The sequence below is a fragment of the Rana temporaria genome, chromosome 4 (genome assembly GCF_905171775.1).
Source record: "Rana temporaria chromosome 4, aRanTem1.1, whole genome shotgun sequence".
In the NCBI taxonomy this organism is placed as follows: Eukaryota; Metazoa; Chordata; class Amphibia; order Anura; family Ranidae; genus Rana; species Rana temporaria.
The window spans coordinates 190,281,288-190,306,792 of NC_053492.1; the positions used below are offsets into that span (position 1 = coordinate 190,281,288).

General features: G+C 42.1%; 1 protein-coding gene across 1 annotated transcript in view; it reads left to right on the plus strand.

The window, feature by feature from the left end:
- The first annotated feature begins 1,608 nt into the window (after nt 1-1,608).
- The window catches only part of FGF12 (fibroblast growth factor 12), a 614,009-nt gene continuing 590,112 nt past the window's right edge, over nt 1,609-25,505 (plus strand). The window contains exons 1-2 of the mRNA XM_040349558.1: nt 1,609-1,718; nt 1,811-1,960. Coding sequence (XP_040205492.1) covers nt 1,948-1,960 — 13 coding nt within the window. The 5' untranslated portion in view covers nt 1,609-1,718; nt 1,811-1,947. The remainder of the gene's footprint in view (nt 1,719-1,810; nt 1,961-25,505) is intronic.

Consider the following 25,505-nt stretch of genomic DNA (forward strand, 5'->3'; position numbering starts at 1 on the left):
AGGGTTTAATATTGCTTTAAGTCGTTTTCAAGCAAGAAATATAAATTTTTAACATGTGTGTGAAAATGTTTTAACCGCTTGACAACCAGCCGGCGTCATTATACTGCGGCAAGGTGGCACGATCCCCCAAATCGCTGTAGCTCGGAAACTTGCTTTTGTGGGTGCGCGTGCACTCCCATTGGCCAGCGGAGAAGCCATTCAGTGGGTCCGGTGGACTCGATGTCTGCTGGCCACTCCCGATCTCTCCCAGCAGTGACAGAACGGGGATCTGCCTGTGTAATCAAGGCAGATCTCTGTTCTGACAGGAGAGATCACACAGATCCTGTTTTTCTGCTAAGCAGGAAGATGGATCTGTGTGTTTCCCCAGTCACACTGTCCCCCATACAGTTAGAAAACACAAACAGGGAACACATTTAACCCCTTGATCACCCCTGATGTTAACCCCTTCCCTGCCAGTGTCATTAGTACAATAACAGTATATATTTTTAGCACTGATTACTGTAATAATGTCACTGCTTCCCAAAAAAGTGTCAAAAATGTCAGTTAGGTGTCCAATCTGTCTGCCGCAATGTCGCAGTCCCGCTAAAAATCACTGGTCGATGCCATTACTAGTAAAAAAAAAAAAAATAATAAATAAAAAATGCCACAAATCTATCCCTATTATGTAGACGTGATAACTTTTGCTCAAACCAATTAATATACGCTTATTGCGATTTTATTTTTTTATTTTTTTTTATACCAAAAATACGTAGCAGAATACATATCGGCCTAAACTGATGAATACATTTGTTTGTTTGTTTTTGGAAATGTTTTATAGCAGAAAGTAAAAAATAAAATATTTTTTTTTTTCATTTTTATTGTAGCTTTTTTTTTTATTATAGCGCAAAAAAATCAAAACAGCAGACTACCACCAAAAGAAACTTCTATTTGTTTTCAATCAATTTTATTAATTTTATAAACACAAAAATACATACATACGTTCCACAATTACACATGATTAAAAACATATATCTGGTATTTACCCATGTTTCTCTCCCTATCTATCACCTGAGATCCTTAACATGCCTTATGAGGTCTATTAATCCCTTTATAAGTTCTATTTGTGGGGGAATAAAGGACATCAATTGTATTTTGAGTACAGCATCGCACGACCGCACAACTGCCAATTAAAGTGACGCAGTGACATATCGCAAAGAAAGTCCGGTCTTGAATGGGGTAAATCCTTCTAGGGCTGAAGTGGTTAATAAGCGCTGCGCAAACTGTTGGCGCTATATAAATCCTGTATAATAATAATAATAATGGCAGTGAAAAGGTTAAAGATTCTATGAGATTTAGTGATTGGAGCTTTAATAATAGAATTATTTCATTGCTGTGTAGAGTAAGGTATGTAATCCTTTGCTTTAGCTGGAAGACTATATAAAAAGATGAGCTCTGCCCTGCATGCACAGCAGTCACTGGCCATACGTGATGTCACATTGCCCCGTGTGCAGTAAGAAATCCAGGCCACGTTTTACCTTGTGATCTCGGTGACTAAATGCTACAGCACTGTTTCCCAGGAAGGCTTGTGTAATGCTCTAGATAGGGGAGATTGGAGGACATGCGCAGTACAGAGCAGAGCTATTCATCTTCTACATAGAGAGGCTGTAGTGGGCTGAGCTGGCACTACACCTGCAGCACCACAGTCAGAGGACAGCTCCACTCTGCAGCACCAGACCCAGGTAACCTGAATGCATCCTTCCTTCTACTATGGATTGCTGCTCACTGACATTACACCCACAGCTTATCAATGTCATCTGATGGTTGATTGCAGATCAAGGGCTGCAGGGTTCCCTAGGAAGAAGAGAAGCAGCATTATCAACCTATAGGCTGCAAAGAAGGATTTCTGCAGGGGGAATCAGCAGAGATTGCAAGTTCTCTAAACTTCCAGGCACTTGACAAAGGGCAGAAATGGAAACCAAAGGTAAGAAAGGCGCTGTGCGGGGGTCACTTGTAAAACATGTGTGGTCTCGGTTGGGAATGAAGCGGGAGACCTGCAATGCTGTGGCTAAGTGTGCTGCTGGGTCGATAGGAAGGGACATTGAACACACAGCTCAATGCAGTATTGCTGGGATATATGTGTCCTGAGCTTAGCCTATCAATCCAGGGGAATCCTGAAGCATCAAACATCTGTGTGTGTCATTGCGATGTGTTCTAGGCGAGGCACAGCTCACGGGAGATGCAGCTGCTGCTGCTGGATTGTGCATCATTAATATATGCAGTATGTCTAGGCAGGGTGCTCAGCCACTAACATTCACTCTCAGGCTTCATACGCTGTCTCAGCAAAGGGCTGGATTGGCATGAAACTTCCAGTCTGCCTTTTTCAGTGCATTGCTATGATGAGATCTCTTCTAGTGGCTCCGACAGTTCAGTCTCTGGGTATAAGGACTGGCCTGTCACTTTGTCAGTATGCTGGTTTTCATTGAGACGTGATGTCAGGAATTCTTCATTTACATGGAGTCTTTAAAGGCAAATGAGGAAACTTGATGGTGCGTATAGCAGAGACTGAAATACATAGAGGAGGGCGCTGATACAAGTTGATTAGGCTGAAAAAACAACGATCCACCCAAAACGAATAACGAACCCTTCTTGGTAAAGATCACCAATAATACTCTGTATTATCATTTAAATTACAACGCCTAATGAAAACAACTAAGTAGAAAAAGGAATGAGAGAGTGAAGGTAACTCTCTCAAACGAAGATGGACTTTGTGGGCCCAATGCGACTATTTAAGTACAAACATACCCACAAATGTACGTGCTCCACCCAAAACTAATAACGAACCTTTCTTTGGAAAGATCACCAACAATATTCCGTATTATCATTTCAAATATAACGCTTAATCAAACTGACTAAGTAGAAAAAAGATTGAGAGAGTGAAGGTAACTCACTCAAAGATGGACTTTGTGGGCCCAATGCGACTATTTAAGTACAAACATACCCACAAATTGAAGTGCTCCACCCAAAACTGATATTAGCCACATTTCTTGAAATATATATTAAACACACACATGTAAAAATGCATGGTGCAAGATTATTTAAGCTTAGTGATCTCCAGTCTACAAATTCACTGCCAAAGAAGTGATGTTATATATAAATGTTGATCATTAGGTGATCACAGTTTTAGACATGTTATCCAATCTCATTTATAATCCCGGTAAATCTTCTTCCTCCAATTCTTGTCACTTTGTAAAGTAAGCACTCAGTGTTTTGACCTCTTAATATATCAGTAGGTTAAAATGTGTTTCTAGTATAGTAAAATCATTTTGCCGGGCCCTCTCGCTAGTCCAGATCCAGAATCCCCCATGCATAGTAAATAATAATACGATGGGGAGATAAAAAGCCTCATATGTTGTAAAACCTGTTTAGATGTACTCACAAAAGGCCAACAGTAGATACAAAAGGCTTATGTCTCCTCACTATGAAAGCTGAGATGTGCCTTATGGACGTAGCAGCACTAGTAGTCTCCACTTATGATGCTTCCCTACCAGGACTTAATCGGAAACCGGTGACTCTGGTGCTGATTTACATTCCTAATTAGCCTGCAAAACTATTTTATAAATACTACTATCACATCTGTAAGTAATACGCTCATAATTATACTGCACAGATGTATTTTGAAATAAATGTCAGCCTTAAAACCAAAACAGTGTTTAAAAACAATGTCTAAACTATAATCATTATATTAAAAAGCGATAGGTCCTCATCCAACCCTTTAGGGGTCATAGTATCTCACAAATAAATACATTTCCTCTTGTTTCTGGATACTTCTCTTTAAATTAGGCCTTCACCACCCTCCTTACTATCTGGGACTACTTGGAATGCTGTTTGTGGTGAATACGGAAATGCTGTGACATGCTGTGATTTTAATAACACCCTGCATATTTGGTAAACACATGTTTCCTAAACCTCTGAGCCAGCTTCCTAGTTGTCCTCCCCACATACTGGAGGCCACATGGGCACTCCAGTACGTAGGTGACATTTGTACTTAAAATTGTTCATTTCATATTCTCTATCCAATGTATTTGATTGGAAGAGTTGGAACCTTTTTTTGGTTATACAAGTTATGTACCCCTCAAAGGCATATAAGCCTTTTTCTTCAATTCAATTTTTCCTTGGTGGATTTAATACATTGGGTGTCAGCCTTAAACTTAAAGGGGGCTGTCCTGTCTTTTACTTTAGATAGGAGTGATCCAAACACCTAATATTTTGTAAAATTGGCCAATACTTTAAAACATGTTTTCCATTCCCTTGTATTGTACATTTAAGTATTTCATTAATGGAAGCTCACCCCTTATCTTTTTCTTTTTAGTGTTATTACTGATCATAGACCTATATTATTTTCCAGTACTTTCCCTTGGGCTTATTCCAGTTAGGCACATTTATAAACTCTCTGCTTACATCTACCCATAAGGATTATAGTTGTTCCTTCTAGTCATCCAATTCATCACAATGTATCTCCAATCTTACTAGTTGTAAATAATAAATACTATTTGCCCATTTATTTTTGTTAAAAATCCAGTTAAGGTGGTGGCATCGCGATGTAGGGATGTACTGGTAACTGTTTATATCTATATGTCTTTATTATGTTTTTATATATGGTTGGATTAAAAAATATATTAAAGTCACATGAGCTTGGTGGGACAAAGTAATACCATAATTATTGTCATTCAAAGAATTAAAAAAAGGATTGTAATGACTGAATGTCTCCCTTCCATATAATCAGTACATCATGTATGAACCTCTTAGATTCAGACAAACTTGCTCATAAAATAATTTACTTTCCCACTTTGTCATGGATAAGATAGCAAGACTTAGCAGTGTACTTACATTCTCCACTACTCTTCTTGTATGTGTAAATAATGTATCCCTCCATACTAAAAGAAATGATGGATCACATAAAATTCTAGGCACTTCTAAATATATTTAGACTGTGCTCTTGTGAGCTCTCAAGTAACATCTTGCAGATTCTATGCCATCATCATATTTTATAATGGTATGCTGTCATGATATATCTGCTGTCACCCATATATCTATGAGTCTATCCTGTTCACCATCAGCCGGCCCTAGGGGGACATTTTATACTCTTATTATATTAAGCAAATAATGTATGGCAGGTAACCCATATACCGAAGGGGTTAAATACTTGACTTCCTTTTTATCAAGTATTCCAAGTTTTTTTTTTCTTTTCCGCTAAATAAAGGTAGCACGTTTTTGATACCAGTTAGGAAGCACCAACGTCTCATAGGCCTTTGTTCATTTGTGGACCATCACATTCCTAATTTTGGGCCATATGGGTCGCTTTGACCTTCACAAAACATATCTATATATCAGTCTATGCAGAAGTGTACAAACTGGACACCTTGTTGTAAGGTGTCGTTGTTTTTATCTGTTTTGAACATTGGTTGTATCGTTAAGTTGCATTATAACTTTATTTTGATTGTTTTATGCACCTATTAGAAGTGTCTAGTACAGTGGTTCTCAACCTTTATAGTGTCGTGACCCCTTGATAAAATTTCCCAGGTTGTGGGGACCCCTAACAGTAAAATTATTTTCGTAGCATGGGTTGTCAGCACCCAAGGCAAGACAAGTAATTTGCACCCATAACCCATGAAAATTTAGAGCTCCCTGAGTTCCTTTCCACTTGTACAATATTAAAACCCCTTTGTGGTGTCTCGTAGCAGTGACACCTTTGCCGAAATCAGGAGCTAGGGTCTCCTCCAGCCCCTCCCACTTCACATTCCTCACCAGTCAGCTGACCTCTAGTCTCTGCCCCCCAGCCATGCTGTGAACTGAATGGGCGGCTGCGAAGAGGCTGAGTGGGCAAAAAGGCTGGGAGGGCGGTGCAGGCATCAGGAACAGCCCAGGATTCGGTGACCCCTGGCAAATCATCATTCGACCCCCAAGTTGAGAATCACTGGTCTAGTAGGAAAATATACGACTATACACATTGCTTTAACTATAAGTATTTTCTAAAGACAGGGGTTTCAGTATTGATAGTGTTTGAAGGTTGTGCTAAAGGTATACCATTAAACACGTTGAGGGTGTAGGGACAACAAAACAGTTAGAAGTAACTTCCAGACCATGCTGGGCTATACACAGTATGTAATTGGGGAGGCATTGAGGTCGAGGTCAAGGGGCCTGAATATTGCTTGAATCATGAATTTTAAGTTTCAAATGTTGACATGGAAATGAGTTTAAAGTACCCAGTAAAATAACCTTGACTTACCTCACCTGTCTCTGTTGTGCAGGTTTTGCTTTCAACTATAAACATATTGAGGCCTTTTGTGAAGGCCTATTCAAATGAAGACTCATTAGGCCTGTGTTGAAGGTCAATGATATCCATATGGCATTAGTTTGAGGTGCTTCTGATATCATTCAGAATTCTAGCACAGGTGCACCTTCTTCTGACCTGCAGCTGACCTGCTTCGCACGGTTTTACATTCCCATAGACTGCTATAGGAATGCAAAGCCTAAAGCCAATACAATTCCACTGACAGAGGCCCTTAATTTGTTCTTAGAAGATGACACTGCTGAGTCATTTCATGAAATACAAATTTCAAATTACTTACTTGCTGTGCTTTTGTACCTCTTCTCTTGTATCATTTAGTAGTAGCGTTATAAGAGCTCATGTCGACGAATGTTCTTTTCTGATGCTGCAGTTGCTGTTCAAAGGCAAACACATTAGTCTGAATGGCAAATGCAGTATTTGACAAGAAAAGGCTGCATTTGACCTGCTTTGCCTGCAGTTCAAACACACCTCAAAAAGGACATATTGGGGTGAATGTATTGAAGGCATTTGCAAGTGCAGTTGCACTTATTTTCCCCAGAGCTTAGTGAATGTGGCGAAGCTTTACTTTGTAAGGAATACTCAATGCAAAGAAAAGAAAATAACAGAATTTTTGCTTGCACATAATTGGAAGAGGGATATCCGCACATTCTCTAAGCTCCAGGGAAAATGGGTGCAACTGCACTTACAAAGTGCACTGTCTAGTTGCCTTTAGTAAATTCACTTTATAGTGTTGATAGAAATATAGTGCGATGCAAAGCAGGTCAAACGCAGCCTATGAACTGCCATGTGTACTGTTCAATTATTGTCAATGGGATTTTGCTTTCCAAGCTCATGTCTCATTCAATCTAAGTTTATTGAAAGCTCATGTCAAGCTCGAGAAAATAACTCTCCTTGACATGAGAGAGATCACAGTATGGCTTGTTTCACACAGGCTGCAGCTTTTATAAAAGAAGCATGAACAGCAAGCCTTGGCAGAGCTTTCAGCAAGCTTTGTTAAAACTTTTAAGCCCCATACACATGATCGGACCTTTGTCTGACCAACCTCACATCGGAATTCTGACGGAATTCCATCGGAGTAAAAGAGAACATGTTCTCTATCTAAACTCCGATGGAAAAACTCAGATGGGTATACACGCGGTCGGAATTTCCGATGGAAAAAGTCCATCTGTCTTTTTCCAACGGAAATTCCGATCGTGTGTACGGGGCTTTAGGCTTCGTTTAGACGTGCAGGTGGGGGGAGCAAAAATGCGCAATTGAGATGCATTTTGTGATGTGCCAACTGCTCCTTCTTAAGCTGCAATAGGCAGTGGATGGGGGTGTTTACATGCCACAGCCTGATGCTTTGCTTCATGTTCATGACAAAGTTCACCAGACTTGTAGCGATTGGCAGGCAGCAAGCTCACCGGACACTAAGGCCCAGATTCTCGTAGAATGGCGTAAATGTCGGCGGGCGTAACGTATCTCATTTACTTTACGCCGCCACAAGTTTTACAGGTAAGTGCTTTATTCACAGAGCACTTGCGTGTAAAGTTGCGGCGGCGTAGCGTAAATCACCCGGCGCAAGCCCGCCTAATTCAAAATTAGGAGGGTAGGGGGCGTGTAGTATTTAAATTAGGCGCGTTCCCGCTCCAAACGTACTGCGCATGCGCCGTCCGAAAAATATCCCAGGGTGCATTGCTCCAAATGATGTCGCAAGGACGTCATTGGTTTCGACGTGAACGTAAATAGCGTCCAGCCCCATTCACGGACGACTTACGCAAACAACGTAAATGTATAAATTTTGACGCGGGAACGACGGCCATACTTAACATTGGTTGCCCCTCAAAAACCTAACGTAAACGTCGTAACTTCACTGCGTCGGCCGCGCGTACGTTCGGGAATTCGCGTATCTAGCTAATTTGCATACTCAACAGGGAATATGACGGAGGCGACACCTAGCGGACAAAAAAAAAATGCATTTAAGATCCGATGGCGTAAGAGCCTTACGCCTGTCGGATCTAATGGATATCTATGCGTAACTGATTCTAAGAATCAGTCGCATAGATACGACGGCCCAGATTAGGACTTACGACGACGTACATGGCGTTGCGCCGTCATAAGCCCTTTGAGAATCTGGGCCTACATGTTCAAGTAAATGGAGAAGCACCACAAACACCCTGAGCATTTTTCAGCAAAAAAGTGTGAAAACATGTGGTGAGGAGGCATTGCATCGCTTCCTCACCACCTGTCTGTAACCTCTGAAGCACTATCTGAATGTGGATCAGGCTTCAGAGGCAAGGGAGATTTAGACGCATGTTTAAATCTTCCCTTAAAGAGGAAGTATACCCTGATGGGTTTTACTTCCTTTTCCCCCCCTGCAAAGTAAAAGCATAATGGGCTAGTATGCATCACATACTAGCACATTATGTTGCACTTACCTGCAAACGAAGCCCCATCTTCACACCCCTCTTCCTTCCGGAGCTGTGGATTCTGGCTCTGTGACTGGCTGGATTTGCGTGATGTCACTCCCGTTCATGTCGACGGTCACTTTCTTTAGTGCGAATGCGCCGATGATGTCAGCGCAAGTGTATATAGTAAATATATCCTAAACTGTGCAGGTTCAGGAGATATTTCCAGTACCTACGGGTAAGCCTTATTATAGGCTTACCTATGGGTTAAAGTGGTGTGTAAGGTTTTCAACCACTATAAAGTACTATTCAGCTCCATTCAGCTCTATTCAGATCCAGTTTGTAAATGGTGAACACAGATCCTTATGTGGGTGCTGATTGTCATTTTAAACAAACTGCTAGCAGGCTCCAGCACTTCTTTTAACAAGCTGCAAGAAGTGATGAAGCCTGCTACAAGCTTGTTTAAAGTGGCAATCAGCACTCCCATTAGGATCTTGATTCAACATTTACAAACTGGAGCTGAATAGTACTTTAAAAGCTTCAGCAAAGCACACTGCTCTTTTACAAGCTGAAGCCATGTAAAACAGGCTTAACATATTACACAATTTCTAAATGTTTTTTTTATTTTATTTCCATAGCCATTCAGCTTGTGTATCCTGGGCCTTGTCTTTCTTTTCTAGGCATTTTATTTCATACCAACGGGGCATTTTCAGCTTTTTAGCTTACAAATGCTGCCTACAAATATAAGACTAACGCAAAGGGCAGTCAATAAAAATTAATGATGATTTTACAATGATTGCACTGACACTTGCTTGTCATTTACTTGCATGACCAGTAAGCAGAGAAATTGATAAATAAGTTTGTTACCATAGGTAGCCAATCAGATATCTGTTATTCTCTTACCTGGATTTTTAAAATGAACTATGGAAGCAGAATGGATAACAAAATGGTTACTTTTTTTGCACCCCATGTTTTGATTTAAAAGAGTATAGTGAACATATACTGTCAAATATAATTGTGATGTTTACCTTTAAAGAAAATTGCCAGTAATGCCACTTATCAGGCTGCAGCACCACTAGTAGTACCGTTACATACCTGCAGGTGTCCTTTCCAACATCTAGGTTCCCTGAATTCTCAGGAGTGGTACCATGCACTCTTTGATACTTCCTTATAGTGTGGACTGCTCTCCCACTTCCCCACATTTTATTGTAGGACAGTAAGGCCCAAGGGAAAGATGGAGGAAGAAGGAGGCAGACAATTTCATGGCTGCCAAAACAGCCCTGTCCCTTTAAGGCATGAACGCCACTAGACCTCTGAAAGTATGCTATGATATCTGGCACCAAGACATCAGCAGCAGATCCTTTGGGTCCTTTAAGTTACAAGGTGGGGATCTTGTATGGATCAGACATGTTTTTCAGCACATCCTACAGATGCTCGATTGGAATGGGATCTGGAGAATTTGGAGGCTAAGTCAACACCTCAAACTCGTTGTGTTTCTCAGACCATTCTTGAACCATTTTTTAGTATGGCAGGGTGCATTATCCTGCTGAAAGAGGCTACTGCCTTAGGGCTATACAGTGTCCATGAAGGGTTGTACTTGGCAGCAGCAGTGATTAGGTAGGTGGCACGTGTCAAGTGACACCCACATGAATGGCAGGACCCAAGGTTTCCTAGCAGAACATTGCCCAAAGCATCACACTGCCTCGGTTGGCTCTTCTTCTTCCCATAATGCATCCTGGGGCCATCTCTTCTCCAAGTAAGGGACACACACAGCCAGAGGCGGCTCTAGACTTTGTGAGGCCTTAGGCAAAACTTGACATAGGGCCCCACTCACACCCATGATGGGAAAAATAATTCAAGGACAAGAGCCTCTTCCCCACAACCCTGGCTGGTGGTTGTGAGGGTCAGCAGGCAGGGGGTTTATCGGAATCTCAACGCCCCCTTTAACAAGGTGGCCCCTAGATCCTGCTCTATAATAACTAAGGGGCCACCTTAGTTAATATAATTAACGCTGCCTGAGCACAGCAGTGTTAAGGTCTTCTGTCCCTCACAACTGGGGTAATGCATTGAGTAAGTTAGGCTGCCTTGAGGCCCCTGTGAGTGTGAGGCCTTAGGCGACCGCCTAATTAAAGAGCCGCCTCTGCACACAGATGGCCATCTACATGATGTAAAATGAAAAAAAATGAGTCATCAGATCAGGCCACCTTTTTCCATTGTTCCATGGTCTGATGCTTACGTGCCCATTGTAGGCCCTTTTGGCTGTGGACAGGGGTCAGTATGGGCACCCTGACCAGTCTAATGCCCTGTACACACGATAGGAATCTGATGGAATTTTCTGTCAGAATTCCATTCAAGCCGTCTTCCATCAGTCTTGCATACACACTGTCAGACTCAATTCCGACCGTCCAAAACGTGGTGACGTAAAACACTACCACGAGCCGAGAAAAATGAAGTTCAATGTGAACTTGCGCGCATGCGTCGACTAGATTCTGAGCATGCGTCGACTAGATTCTGAGCATGCGTCGACTAGATTCTAAACATGCGTCGACTAGATTCTAAACATGCGTCGACTAGATTCTAAACATGCGTCGACTAGATTCTAAACATGCGTCGACTAGATTCTGAGCATGCGTCGACTAGATTCTGAGCATGCGTGATTTTTTATCTCCGTTGGAGTTCCACACAGACGATCAGAATTTCCCATAAGATTTTTTTCCAAACTCCAATGGATAAAAAATACTATGGGGCCCACACACGATAGGAATTTCTGATGAAAAAAATCCATCAGACTTTTTTCATCAAAAATTCCTATCGTGTGTATGGGGCATCAGGCTAATGAACCCCATACGCAACAAATTACAGTGTCCATTTTTTCTGCTTTCATCGCGTCAACTTTAGAAAAAAATATTGAATAAAAAAATAATTTAGCGTATACATTTGCGAGGCAAGTCATATTGTAATTGAAAGTAATAAAAAATTATCTTTCCTGTTCAATCTGCAGCGCTATCATTTTCTGTAAAATGCAATTCAATATTATTTTATATTTTATATTATGTTATTTACTTGGGGCCTGCTGATAGGAGGAGAGAGCAGAGTTACACCGAGATAGACACATCAGTATACTTCTTCTTCTAATGTCCATTCACAGGTTGGGGGGAGGCAAGACCTGACAGACAGGGCTGCCTGTATATATCTCAGGGATAAGAAGTACAAATCAGTGTGCAGGTAACACAGCTCCAATGTATATATTGCATCTGTGGCCTTAGCTGTTTGCCTCATGTTCAACAAAACACATAAAATGAACAGATTCCCAGGTCTCCCCAGCCCCCATTCTTCCTTAAAAAAATATTACTTTTCACAACATTCATTAGATAGTGTAAAAAAACAATATACAGCAGAGTTATATGTGCAAGAGGACTCTAAACAAGACCACTAAATATTGTTGAACATTTCCAGGTATCTGTGGCCTTAAAGGGACCCTGATTAAACAAGATGCTATATACTAGCCCAGCCATTCCCAACTAGGGTTCCTCCAAAGGTTACGTGGGGTTCCCTGAGTTGTGGATGTTTGACATCCCATTTTAACCACTTCCATACCAGGCACTTACGCACCTTCCTGCCCAAGCCAATTTTCAGCTTTCAGCACTGTCGCAATTTGAATGACAATTGCGCAGTTATGCTACACTGTACCCAAATGAAATTTTTATCATTTTGTTTCCACAAATAGAGCTTTCTTTTGGTGGTATTTGATCACCTCTGCGCAACAACTAAAAAAAGACCGAAAATTCTGAACAAAAATTACGTTTTTATATTTTTCTGTAAATTTTTTTGTAAATAAGTTTGTTTTCTTCTTCAATTATGGGCACCGATGAGGTGGCACTGATGGGCACCAATGAGGTGGCACTGATGGGCACTGATAGGTGGCGCTGGTATGCGGCACTGATGGGCACTCATAGGCGGCACTGCTGGGCACTCAGGCGACACTGGGCACTCTTTGGCGGCACTGATGAGCACTCATGGGCGGCACTTATGGGTGGCACTGATGGGTACTTATGGGTGGCACTGATGGGCACTGATAGGTGGGCACTGGGCATAGATGGGCCCTGAGAGGTGACACTGAGGAGTGGCACTGATGGACACTGAGGCTTGGCACTGATGGCATTGCTGGGCATCACTTCAGTCAGTGCCCATGTTGCCAGTCAATGCCCATTTGTGGGCACTGATTGGCATCGATTGTGCTAGATTTTTTAATTTATTTTATTGTTGTTTTTTTCGCCTATTATTTCTCTATTGGGCACCGGGGGGCCCTCCCTGGTGGTCCAGTGTGGGCATCCGAGGGGGGGCTGCGCTGATAAACAATCAGCGCAAAACCCCCCCTTTCAGGAGAGCCGCCGATCAGCTCTGTCAGACGTGAGTGAAGAAGAGCCGATCAACGGCTCTTCCTGTTTACATCGTGATCAGCTGTGTTTGGACACGGCTGATCACGTGGTAAAGAGCCTCCGCCGGAGGCTCTTTACCGAGATCAGAGATGCAGGGTGTCAGACTGACACCCCGCATCACCGATCGACGCGCTGCACGCCCCACGGGCGCGCGCCGACATGTAATTCTGCAGGACGTCAATAGACGTCCAGTCAGGATTACAGAACCACTCCCCAGACATCAATTTACTATTGAGCGGGCGGAAGTGGTTAAGGTGTCTGCATAGTTCTGGGGTCAACACCACTTGGTAGAGTCAGTTGCATGAAGCCAACAATCTTTTTAGCTGTCCTTAGGGATTGCATTTTGACCACCACGTTAAGGGTTGCCTTATTCCCCATAACCACAAATGTAAGTGGCATTTTTTTTTCCTTAACCTCCAATGAATTGGTTTTAGCAAGGGTTCCTCAAGACCTGAAAATGATTTCAAGTGTTCCTCTGAGGTAAAAAGGTTGAGAAAGACTGTACTAACCTATGACATGGTTCACCAGAACTGGTGTCCCCATAGGAAGGTTTCCCCTCTATTACTGCTCTGGGGACAACCCAAAATGTGGGATTTTTTGTTAATTTCACTTAAAACAATAAACAGGACAAATAGGGAGGGTGGATCTCCCTAACAGGGGAACAGACACCAATAAAAACTCGGGTGTTCTAATCCCTCTCCACTCCACTATACAAACAAAAAAGAAAGCGTTGCCTTTAGTTATGCTTTTATGATGAAGGTCCAAACAAATCTTAGCGCCTGAACCCAGTATTGCAACTTTGGCATGTGTTGGTAAAACTGCATATACTGTATCTTTCCAGCTCAGTCTTAATGCTGGGAGTGCACTTCCACCGCAAACACATGCGTGAACATATGCAGCCTCCCAGAAGATCCATTATGTGTGTACGCTCAGAGAGAAAGGGTTAATAACTACTTTTTTTATACTATTTAAGGGAATATACACCATAACATTGTGGTCAATGTGTCACTGTGCCCCTTCATGGTCCATATATCCCTGGTGTGCCCCCCTGCTTCTCAGTATTGATCATTGTGCACATCCCCCTCCCTTGCTGAGCACTGTGCCCCCCCTTCCCATTTGCTGGTGGTCCGTTGGAGCAATTATACTCACAGAACCAGGTAGGGTAGGAGGAAGGGCCGGCTGTGGAAGAATTAAAGGAACTGGAGAGTTGGTAGTGGAGGAGGAGGGGGTAGGCCCTCAGTTGTAAACACAGGCTGTTTACATTTGTGGTAGCTGTGATTGGCCATCAAAGCAATGACAAAGCACAGAGCCACGCCAATCAACTGTGTTCTTTCTGACTGTCTGTGATGTAACTTCTCTTTATCACAGACATTTCATGGGAGAAATGGACACTGTGCCTTCTTTCTGCAGTGCCAAATATAAGCAGCACTCCAGAAATAGACATCTATCTGACTTTTTTTTTATAACCATACAGTAGGAAGGTGATTAAAGCGGTAGTTCCCCCTCCAAAAAAAATTACCCTTAGATTGATGCTCATTTTGTCTAGGGGAATCGGCTAATTGTTTTAAAATCGACGCTGTACTTACCGTTGTAGAGAGCGGTCTTCTCTGCCGCTTCCGGGTATGGTCTTCGGGTATGGGCGTTCCTTCTTGATTGACAGTCTTCCGACAGGCTTCCGACGGTCGCATCCATCGCGTCACGATTTTCTGAAAGTAGCCGAACGTCGGTGCGCAGGCGCCGTATAGAGCCGCGCCGACGTTCGGCTTCTTTCGGCTACTCGTGGCGCGATGGATGCGACCGTCGGAAGCCTGTCAATCAAGAAGGAACGCCCACTCCCGAAGACCCATACCCGGAAGCGACGGAGAAGATCGCTCTCTACAACGGTAAGTACAGCGTTGATTTTAAAACAACTAGCCGATTCCCCTAGACAAAATGAGCATCAATCTAAGGGTAACATTTTTTGGAGGGGGAACTACCGCTTTAATGTCCACCTAAACTTTAAAGTTGTTTTTCTTCCAGAGTGATTAGCAGGCATTTTCAAGGCTGAATGACAGGTTAATGGTCTTCATTGACTGCTTTTATAGGTAAGCACAGCTGGGAAATTAATTGCATTGTGCACCCTGCTAGATAGTGCCAGAGGGGGGTGTGAGGGACTGAGCAGAGTTTTCAATTCTCTCACTCTAAAGCCCTGTACACACCATCGGTTTGTCCGATGAAAACAGACCGATGGACTGTTTTCATCGGACAAAACGATCGTGTGTGGGCCCCATCAGTTTGTTTTCCATCTGTGAAAAAAAATAGAACACGTTTTAAATTTTTCCTATGGATAAAAAAACGATAGACTTCCACACAGACAATCGTTTTTTTCTATCGGTCAAAAATCCACGCATGCTCAGAATCAAGTCGACGCATGCTCGGAAGCATTGATCTTCATTTTTCTCAGCACGTAGTAGTGTTTTACGTCACCGCGTTTTGGTACGGCCAGATTTTTGACTGATGGTGTGTAGGCAAGACTGATGAAAATCAGCTTCATCGGATATCCAACGAAAAAATCGGACTAGATTCCATCAGATATCCGATCGTGTGTACGAGGCTGTGTGTTATCAGTGGTGTCAATATCTGTAAGCAACTACAGCAGTAGCAAAGGTGACAAAGCTGCAGTCATGGCTGGTGCTACCGCTAGGCGAACTAGGCAGCTGCCTAGGGTGTACTGCCGCTTAGGGTGCAGCCTTGGCCACTGGTTACCTTACTCTATAAATGTGCAGACAATAGAAGAAAAATAAAAGTGTCTCTAAGTGTAGACTGTAATGCAGTTTAATAAGCTCATAATTGTAGCAACTCATATAATGTAAAACACAGGAAGGCTCGTCAGTGATAAAACCTCATGGAATAGTCGCCACTGCACAGTGGGGGACGCTGGAGGATGTACAGCACTAACAGGGATGAGAAGCCGGCCAAGACTGTCTGTCATCAGGGTCGAGGGCTGGAATGCTCTGTGGACTGCACCGGCAACATAGTGACATCAATGGGGAGAAGTGACGCGTTTCCAAGCACGTGCAATGCCTGGAACGACAAGCGCGCTCCTTTATTTAAGCTGGGGGGGGAGAGGACTATTGGAGCCTTATAAGTGGATCCTAGAGCCAGGAACTGAATATCATGGCACTACAGCGCTCAGCATTCTCAGTTCAAATACATTCTAAATTCATATATTTATAAAAGATGTATAAATATGTACAAATATAAATATATGACTTTTGAATATATTTGCATCTCCTCCTTAGTGACATCAACCACACTGAGGCCTCGTACACACTACCAGTTTCCTCGGCAGAATCCATCAAGAAACTTGGTGCCAGAGCTTTTTTGCCGAGGAAACTGGTCGTGTGTACATTTTTCATCAAGGAAACTGTCGAGGAACTCGTTGAGCCAAAAAGAGAGCAAGTTCTCTTTTTCCTCCACGGGAGTCAAATTGGCTCTTCGAGTTCCTCGTCGGGCTGGTTTCCGATGAGAAACTCGAGCGTGTGTATGCTAAGAAACCCGCGCTTGCTCATAATAAAGTATGAGACGGGAGTAAAAGTAGCATTTGTAATGGAGCAGACACATTTTTAAAGCTGTAACAGACTGAAAAGTGCAAATCGTCTCTTACCAAACTTTTACTTAACACGCAAACACATGAGATTAGCAAAAGCAGCCCCTAGAGTTGTGCAAGTGGAATCGAACTTCCCCTGCCGTCCTATGTGTTGTAGTCACCGCGTTTGAGAGGGAGGAGATTTTGTGTGTGTGTGTACTGCTGGAAGGTGAACCTACACCCCAGAAAAGCTTCCCCACAACATGACGCTGCCACCATCATGTTTCACCGTGGGAATGGTGTGTTCAGGGTGATGTACAGTGTTAGTTTTCCGCCACACATAGCGTTTTGTTTTTAGACCAAAAAGTTCAATTTTGGTCTCATCTGACTAAAGCACCTTCTTCCACATGTTTGCTGTGTCTCCCACATGGCTTCTTGCAAATTGCCAATAGGCCTTCTTATGGCTTTCTTTCAACAATGGCTTTCTTCTTGCCACTCCTCCATAAAGGGCAGATTTGTAGAGTGCATGACCAATAGTTGTCCTGTGGACAGATTCTCCAACCTGAGCTGTGGATCTCTGCAGCTCCTCCAGTTACCATGGGCCTCTTAGCTGCTTCTCTGATTATTGTTCTCCTTGTCCGGCCTGTCAGTTTAGGTGGGCGGCCATGTCTTGGTAGGTTTGCAGTTGTGACATACTCTTTCCATTTTTGGATGATAGATGAACAGTGCTTTGTGAGATGTTCAAAGCTTGGGATATTTTTTTATAACCTAACACTGCTTTAAATTTCTGCACAACTGTATCCCTGACCTGTCTGGTGTGTTCCTTGGCCTTCATGATACTGTTTGTTCACTAAGGTTCAATAACAAACCTCTAATGCCCTGTACACACAATCGGTTCATCCGATGAAAGCGGTCTGATGTTTTTTTTCATCAGATATCCGATGAAGCTGACTTTCATCAGTCGTTCCTACACACCATCGGTTTAAAAACCGATCGTTTCAGAACGTGGCGACGTAAAAGACAACAACGTGCTGAGAAAAAGTTTAATGCTTCCGAGAATGCGTCGACTTGATTCTGAGCATGCGTGGATTTTTAACCGATGGACGTACTCACAGACTATAGTTTTTTCTATCGGTTTTTTAACCATCAGATAATTTTAAAACAAGTTCCTAGTTTTTTCACCGATGGATAAAAATTCGATGGGGCCCACACACGATCGGTTTGTCTGATGAAAACGGTCGTTTTCATCAGACGAACCGATCGTGTGTACGACACAGAACAGCTGTATTTATACTCAGATTAAATCGCACACAACTCTAGTTACTAATTAGGTGACTTCTGAAGGCAATTAGTTCCACTACATTTTAGTTAGGGGTATCAGAGTAAAGGGGGCTGAATACATAAGAGCGACACACTTTTCAGATATTTGTTTTAAAAAACGTTGAAAACCATTTATCATTTTCCTTCCACTTCACAATGATGTGCCACTTTGTGTTGGTCTGTCATAAAAAATCCCAATAAAATACATTTATGTTTTTGGTTGTAACATGTCAAAATGTGGACAATTTAAAATGGTATGGATACCTTTTCAAGGCACTGTATGACCTTATTAAACTATATTACAGTCTACACCTAGAGGCGCTTCTCTTTTACCCTTTTGGTTTTACATTTATAGAGTCAGCTTGAAGTTTAAAATGTTTTTTTTTTTTTGGAGGGGGTACAAGTAGCTGGTCTTGCCTAGAGCACAAAATAATCTAGCACCAGCCCTGACTGCAGTGATTCACTTCAGAAGGAAGAGCGTTGTCTCTCTAATAAAGAGTGTCTATCCACAGGTTCCATAGGGGGTACTTAGAAAAACAGAGATCACTGCTATGGGCAGCCCAATTCCTACTATGAGCCAACTTTATCATATGTGTGATTTTAGAGTTTGACTTTAGTTATATTTAGTTATACTTGATTAACCACTTCCCGCCCGGCCCATTGTAAAATGACGTCCACAACGGACCTCTAACGATCCGGGTGGACGTCATATGACGTCCTGGGCTTTGCGGGGGGATATCTGAATGATGCCTGCAGCTAGAGGCATCATTCAGATATCCTTCTCTTGTGCCGGCGATTCTGCACAACGTAAGAATGATCATAGCGGCGGTTCCGCCGCTAGATCGTTCTTACAGGCGGCGGGAGGGGACATCCCTCCCGCCGCCATCCGGTGCTTCTCCGGGCTCTCCCGTGCCATCGGGGGCCCGGAGAATGAATCGTCCGGCGCTGGCAGGAAGCATAGAGATGACTGGTGACCAGATGGTCACCAGTCATCTCTATGACCGTCGGAGGACCCGGGCGCGATGTGATGACGTCACGCCCGGGTCCCCGTAAGTAAACAAAGCCGCAATTGCGGCTGCTAAGCAACAGTAAGCATGAGATCGGTGAATTTTTTTTCACCGATTTCATGCTTTCCAGCCTGGAGGAGAGATGTGGGGTCTTATTGACCCCGCATCTCTCCATAAAGAGTACCTGTCACACACATTCCTATTACAAGGGATGTTTACATTCCTTGTAATAGGAATAAAAGTGATAATAAAAAAAATAAAAAAAAAATGTTAACGCCCCTGTCCCCAATAGCTCGCGCGCAGAAGCGAACACACACGCAAGTCCCGCCGACATATGTAAACGCTGTTTAAACTACATATGTGAGGTATCGCCGCGTGCGTTAGAGTGCCAGCAACAATTCTAGCACTAGATCTCCTCTGTAAATCTAAACTGGTAACCTGTAAAAAATGTAAAAGCGTTGCCTATGGAGATTTTTAAGTACCGAAGTTTGGCGCCATTCCATGAGTGTGCGCAATTTTAAAGCGTGACATGTTAGGTATCTATTTACTCGGTGTAACATCATCTTTCATATTTTACAAAAAAATTGGGCTAACTTTACTGTTTTGTTATTTCTTTAATTCACAAAACAATTTTTTTCCAAAAAAAAGGCGTTTGAAAAATGATTGCGTAAATACCGTGCAAGATAAAACGTTTCAATGACCGTCGTTTTATTCCCTAGGGTGTCTGCTAAAAAAACATATATAATGTTTGGGGGTTCTGCGTAATTTTCTAGCAAAAAAATGATGATTTGTACATGTAGGAGAGAAGTGCCAGAATAGGCCTGGTATGGATGTGTGTATAAAAGCCGTGTATGGAAGCGGTTAAAAACCTTCCTGTAATTTTTACAAAGGGCTGTCTTTGTTTTTTAGCTGTCAGTGTTTTTTGGTACAGCTTTGTTCACTCTGTTTTTTTTTCGTTTGCTATGAGGTATATCTCAGCTCTGCTGTACTGTGTGTATAGGACCATGCTCTGTTCAGACATCGATTTGTGTTGTATGCCAAGACAACAATATATGTATGCCTGTTTGATTGCCTATAACTGTCCTAAAATGCCAAAAAAGAAAGAAAAACCTGTAACTGTACCACTGATAATGTTCAGAATTTAAAGAAGGACTCCAAATCCCTATGCTATATGTGCTCCTAATGTAGAGATCCAAGCTCACTATTTGTGGTGGGGACCATTATCGCAAGAAAAGAAAATGCAAGGGAATCCAAAATGTTGCCATTGCTACCAATATACGTACTAATAAACAGAAAATATTTGAAACATTTGTTCTGTTGACAATGATTAAAGAGGTGATTTTCCCTTGTTTTTTGTGAGACTGGCTCTTACTTTCTTTTGTATCTCTGAGGACATGAAATTCAGGGAAACAGGATTTGGCTGGAGGTACACCTTAGAATTTGGGCTAAAAACCATCAACATCAGCACTCTCTCATTGTGTTATTAGGATCCTAATTTTGGGTTATTTTTGTAGAGATGCTGTCTGCATGAAGTTTGTAATCGATGCTCCTGTTTGTGTTTGTGTGACCGTTTCCTTTAGATGTTCTAGACTTTTTTTTTTTCAACAGTGCAAAAACATACGAGAAATAACCGATTTCCACCTAGACTGAACCTAGTGTGTGTCTGTATCAGTGGGGTACTGTAGTGACAAAGGATGGTAAGAAGAAGATGGTTGTTACACTTTTCTCTGCAAAGCTTTAGGCCCCTTTCACGCTGAGCACGGGAGGTGCGGTGGCGGTATAGTGCCCGAAAAGGGGTTAATACCGCCGGCAATGTGCCTCTGCAGAGGCGCATTGCCGGCGGTTTTACTGCGGTTTCCCCCTCCTACACCGCTCCAAAGATGTGGCAAGAAGGAGTTTTGGAGCGGTCCTGCTAGTGCACGGGCATGATTTTTTCAATGTGAAAGGGGCCTTACAGAAACATCTGCTAAAACCAATAAGGCCAAGTGGAAGTTCCAATTTTTTACAATTTCCCTTATGTGAGCATGGGTTCCTTAGCCCAAGGACAACGTGCAATAATTGTATCCAAAACTGGTTTAGAGGCACTCACGGCCTTGCAGAGGAGGAAGATCAAATACACTAGTGTTTTTATTGTCAACGTTTCGATGAAGCTCTGTCCATCTTTCTCAAGACATCTTGAAAAAGATGGACTGAGCTTCATCGAAACATTGATATTAAAAACACTGGTTTCCTCCTCTCCAAGACTCGTGAGTGCCTATAAACCAGTTTTGGATTCATATGGATTTCTTTGTGGGTGAGCACCTGGGCATTTACTTCAAGCATAGAGTGCTGTGGATCCAGCTTATTTTCCATGACCCCCATCCAGTAATGGTCAAGCAAGTGTAGCAAAGTATGACAAGGGTCATACTTGATACAGAGCTAAAATAATTGTATTTCCCAGATCTCAAGATGTTGTCATAAGTTATGTAGTATTTGTTACACAATAATAAAAATATAATCAGATTTGCCTGATTTCTACATTTATTGGGTTATATACAAAATCAAATCCATTTTCATTGAAATGCACAAACACTAGGTACGGGGTAAAGTACACTTTGTGCCCTTAAAAAGGATAACACAGTAGCATCTGATGGATTTTGTATTTGTATTAGACTAAGGATCTGGTGCCACAAATTCCTTATGCCTCGTACACACGATGGGTTTTCCGATGGGAAAACTGCGACGAGAGCTTTTGGCCGGCAATCCCGGCCACGTGTATGCTCCCTCGCAGTTTTTCCAATGGACAAACCGCCAAACCAGCTGGCAAAAAAAGAGAACCAGCTCTCTTTTTTCCTGTCGGGATTCCCGACAGACATTTTGCCGTTGGGAATCCAGAGCGTGGGTACGGGGCAATAGACTTAGAAGTACAGTAGATGGTGTATCAGAACATGTGCCATAGATGTAAAAAGCATATCTGAAGGTGAAGCAACTGATTCTGAATTTACAGAGGGCAAAGACATGCCTGACCATGAATTACAGATTCAGCATATGTGGAAGACATATCTTGGTATGATATTATGGACTGCAGGCGTAAAGGGCAAACAGAGCAGAATATTACTGATTTAATTCTTGTCTCCCTATGTTATTACGCATAGTTTCCTCTAACCATGCTTGTTTGGTCATCTGGTCACTGACATCCAAACCTAATGACATTGCTGTTTTTTTTGACAGGTACAAATAGACAATGATGAATTAATAATCACCACGCTACTAACTCAATATACATGTGTTAAGTAACTGAATGAAAGGCTTGCTGTTGTGCACTGTTGTGTGCTCCCACACCTAAAGAAAAATCGTGAACAAAAATATGCAGCGCTACCTTTGGTAAATAAATTTAGCAATGGTGGTGGAACCCCCTAATGTGTTAAAATCACAACTTATCTAGTAAAGGTGAAATAGCATAAATAAACAAAGTCAAATACAGTAAATGCCAATGTCATCCAAATGTGATAAATCATCAATTCAGTGATACCTCTGCTCACAAGCGTTTCGCAAGACGAGCTAGATTAAAAAAAATCCCTGACTTGATTTGCAAGCGCTGTCTCGCAGGACAAGCAGGACTCAAGCCGCTGGTGTATGTATTAACGTATGTGGCCAGAGGTCCCGGGGGGTGGGGGCGCTGGAGAACTTGTAGACGCTCAGAGACAGCTGGGTGGGCGTAACGTGCGTCTGAGCACCTGAAAGTGTCAACAGTTCCCGAGTATCTCCGATTGTTTTAGAGTGCCGCCAGTGCCCCAGTACCTCTGGCCACATACAGTACTGCATAAACCAGCAGTGGTTGTGGAATTAATCATCTGAGTTTCCATTATTTCTTATGGGGAAACTCGCTTTGATATACGAGTTTGAATTACAAGCATGCTTCTGGAAAGAATTATGCTCGTAATCCAGGGCATTACTGTACATATATGCAGTGGGGGAAATAATAATTTGATCCCCTGCAGATTTTGTAAGTTGCCAACTTACAAAGAAATGAAGAGTCTCATTTTTATCATAGGAGTATTTTAAATGATAGAGACAGAATATGAACCAAAAGTCCAGAAAAAAACACACGATACAAATGTTATAAATTGAGTTGCAGATCAGTGAGAAAAATACATAATTGATCCCCAAGCAAAACATGACTTGGTACTTTGTGGAAGAACCTTTGCTGGCAAGCACAGAGGTAAGATGTTTCTTGTAGTTGGTGACCAGGTTTGCACATCTCTCAGGAGAGATTTTTGTCCACTCCGCTCGGCAACTCAAAGTTTCAGCTCCCATACATTTTCTATAGAATTAAGGTCTGGAGACTGGCTAGGCCACTCCATGATTTTAATGTACTTCTTCTTGAGACACTCCTTTGTTGCCTTGGCTGTAACAGTCAGGGGTTAATGCAGTTTACGATATTCCATTCCACCAACCCACGACAGATTATCGACACTCCACAATCCAGCAGACGAACATGGCCCATACAGATTCCCCAGAAACGAAACACAGCTCTGTTCTCTGGTTCAACGAATAGATAGTTTAATGGTAAACTCAGGCTTCTTATATACAGTTTGCAACTAAATAACAATGGCTTAACTCCACCCACAACATGACACAATGAGCCCAATACAGGTCTTTAGTCAGACTTTCTGGCACCGATATAATCCACATGAGCTAATTAGCTACAGCTGACAAGTCTGATGTCAAGACTCCAGCTTTTCTCACCTGCTATACAATACACATTTATCATCAATAGAAATTCACACAAAACAGTGTTAATTAGCATTGCACAATGGAAAGGTCTTTAGAAGCCAGACTAAGACTAGGTTACATGACAGTAGCAGACTTAATTACCCCCTTAACAGTCTATGTTCCACATTGAATGAGTCCCTCTCCTATTGACCTGTTGGGTTCAGAATCAACAACTTGTAATATTTTAAGATATCCTGCAATACATGAATTATCATTACTGTCCCATCTCATATAATCCGAGATATAATTTCTCAGTCATCCTATGCCCCTAGTGGACATAGGATGACCCTAGATACAAGAGTAATTGGTGAAGCTGACACAGGAGTACCCCACACCCTTCAAGAGCCTCTGGGTCCCACGGGCCATACCGTTACACCATCCATGACTCATCTTCAGTGTTCTGGCTGAGGGAAGAAGGCATAATGTTTCCACCTCCGTGCTTGACTGTAGGAATTGTGTTCTTAGGGCCATAGTCAGCATTTTTCTTTCTCCAAACACGGCGAGTCTTCATCCTCAAGAAGGCACATTCATGCCAATAAACATCTAAAGGATTCAGATAAGGATTGGGAGAAAGTGCTGTGGTCAGATATGACCAAAATGTAACTATTTGGCACTAACTCAACTCGCTGTGTTTGGAGGAAGAAAAATGCTGACTATGACCCTAAGAACACCATCCATCATTTATGAAGGGAGCTGAAACTTCGAATTGCCAAGAGACATCCAAGAAACCTTAAGGTTATCGCACATGAGATGTGCGAAAACCTGGTCACCAACTACAAGAAACGTCTTACCTCTGTGCTGGCCAACAAGGGTTTCTTCATCAAGAACTATGTCATGTTTTGCTTGGGGATCAAATACTTATTTTACTCACTGAACTGCAACTTGATTTATAGCATTTGTTTTTATGTGTTTTTTGGTTAATAATCTATCTCTATTATTTAAAATACACCTATGCTTTTTTTTCATTGTAAGTGGGCAAACTTACAAAATCTGTAGGGGATCAAATAATTATTTCCCCCACTGTAGTAGTTGTGAGAATGTCCTAAGTGTAAAAGTTCAAAATCTGTAGGTAGACAGAAATATGACCATAAACTGTGCAGAAAAAAAAATCCTAATGGTGATCAGCAATAAAAATAGATGATATAAACATAAAATAAAAATGTAAAAGACAATTATTCGGCAGAAGGAATTCCCCTGTCAGCACTGTGTGTGTTGACGGGGAATCGTGCAAATTTGGTTGCAGGAAAGAAATTTGCACCGTATATGGCCTGCCTTATACTGATTTCCTAACATAACAGAAATTAAGTGAGCAAAGAAACAAAAGTATGATAAGAGCCACTAAAACCAAGTCCTTGCATTGATTTGTATTGTTTGTAATACTATAAGAAAACCATAGTGTCTGTACTACTCATGTCTCCCCATTACCATTGCATTTTAGAATTAATGTGAACTAAAAAAAAAAAAAAAATCACCTATTGCTTTCAGCATTGTTAAAAGAGTGGGCGTGTGTTCAAAACGCATGGTAATTTAGAATCTTTCTATACAATTCTGTTGTTCTCTGTTGAACACTATTTGCAAATTGCTTTTTGGTGCACAGTAAATTCCTTCTGTTTCCGCCACCTTGTTCTGGGTCTCTAAGTCTGTGTGACTCAGATGTGACTGTCTCTTGTTATTCCCTGATGTATGGAGCTTGTTTCAAGG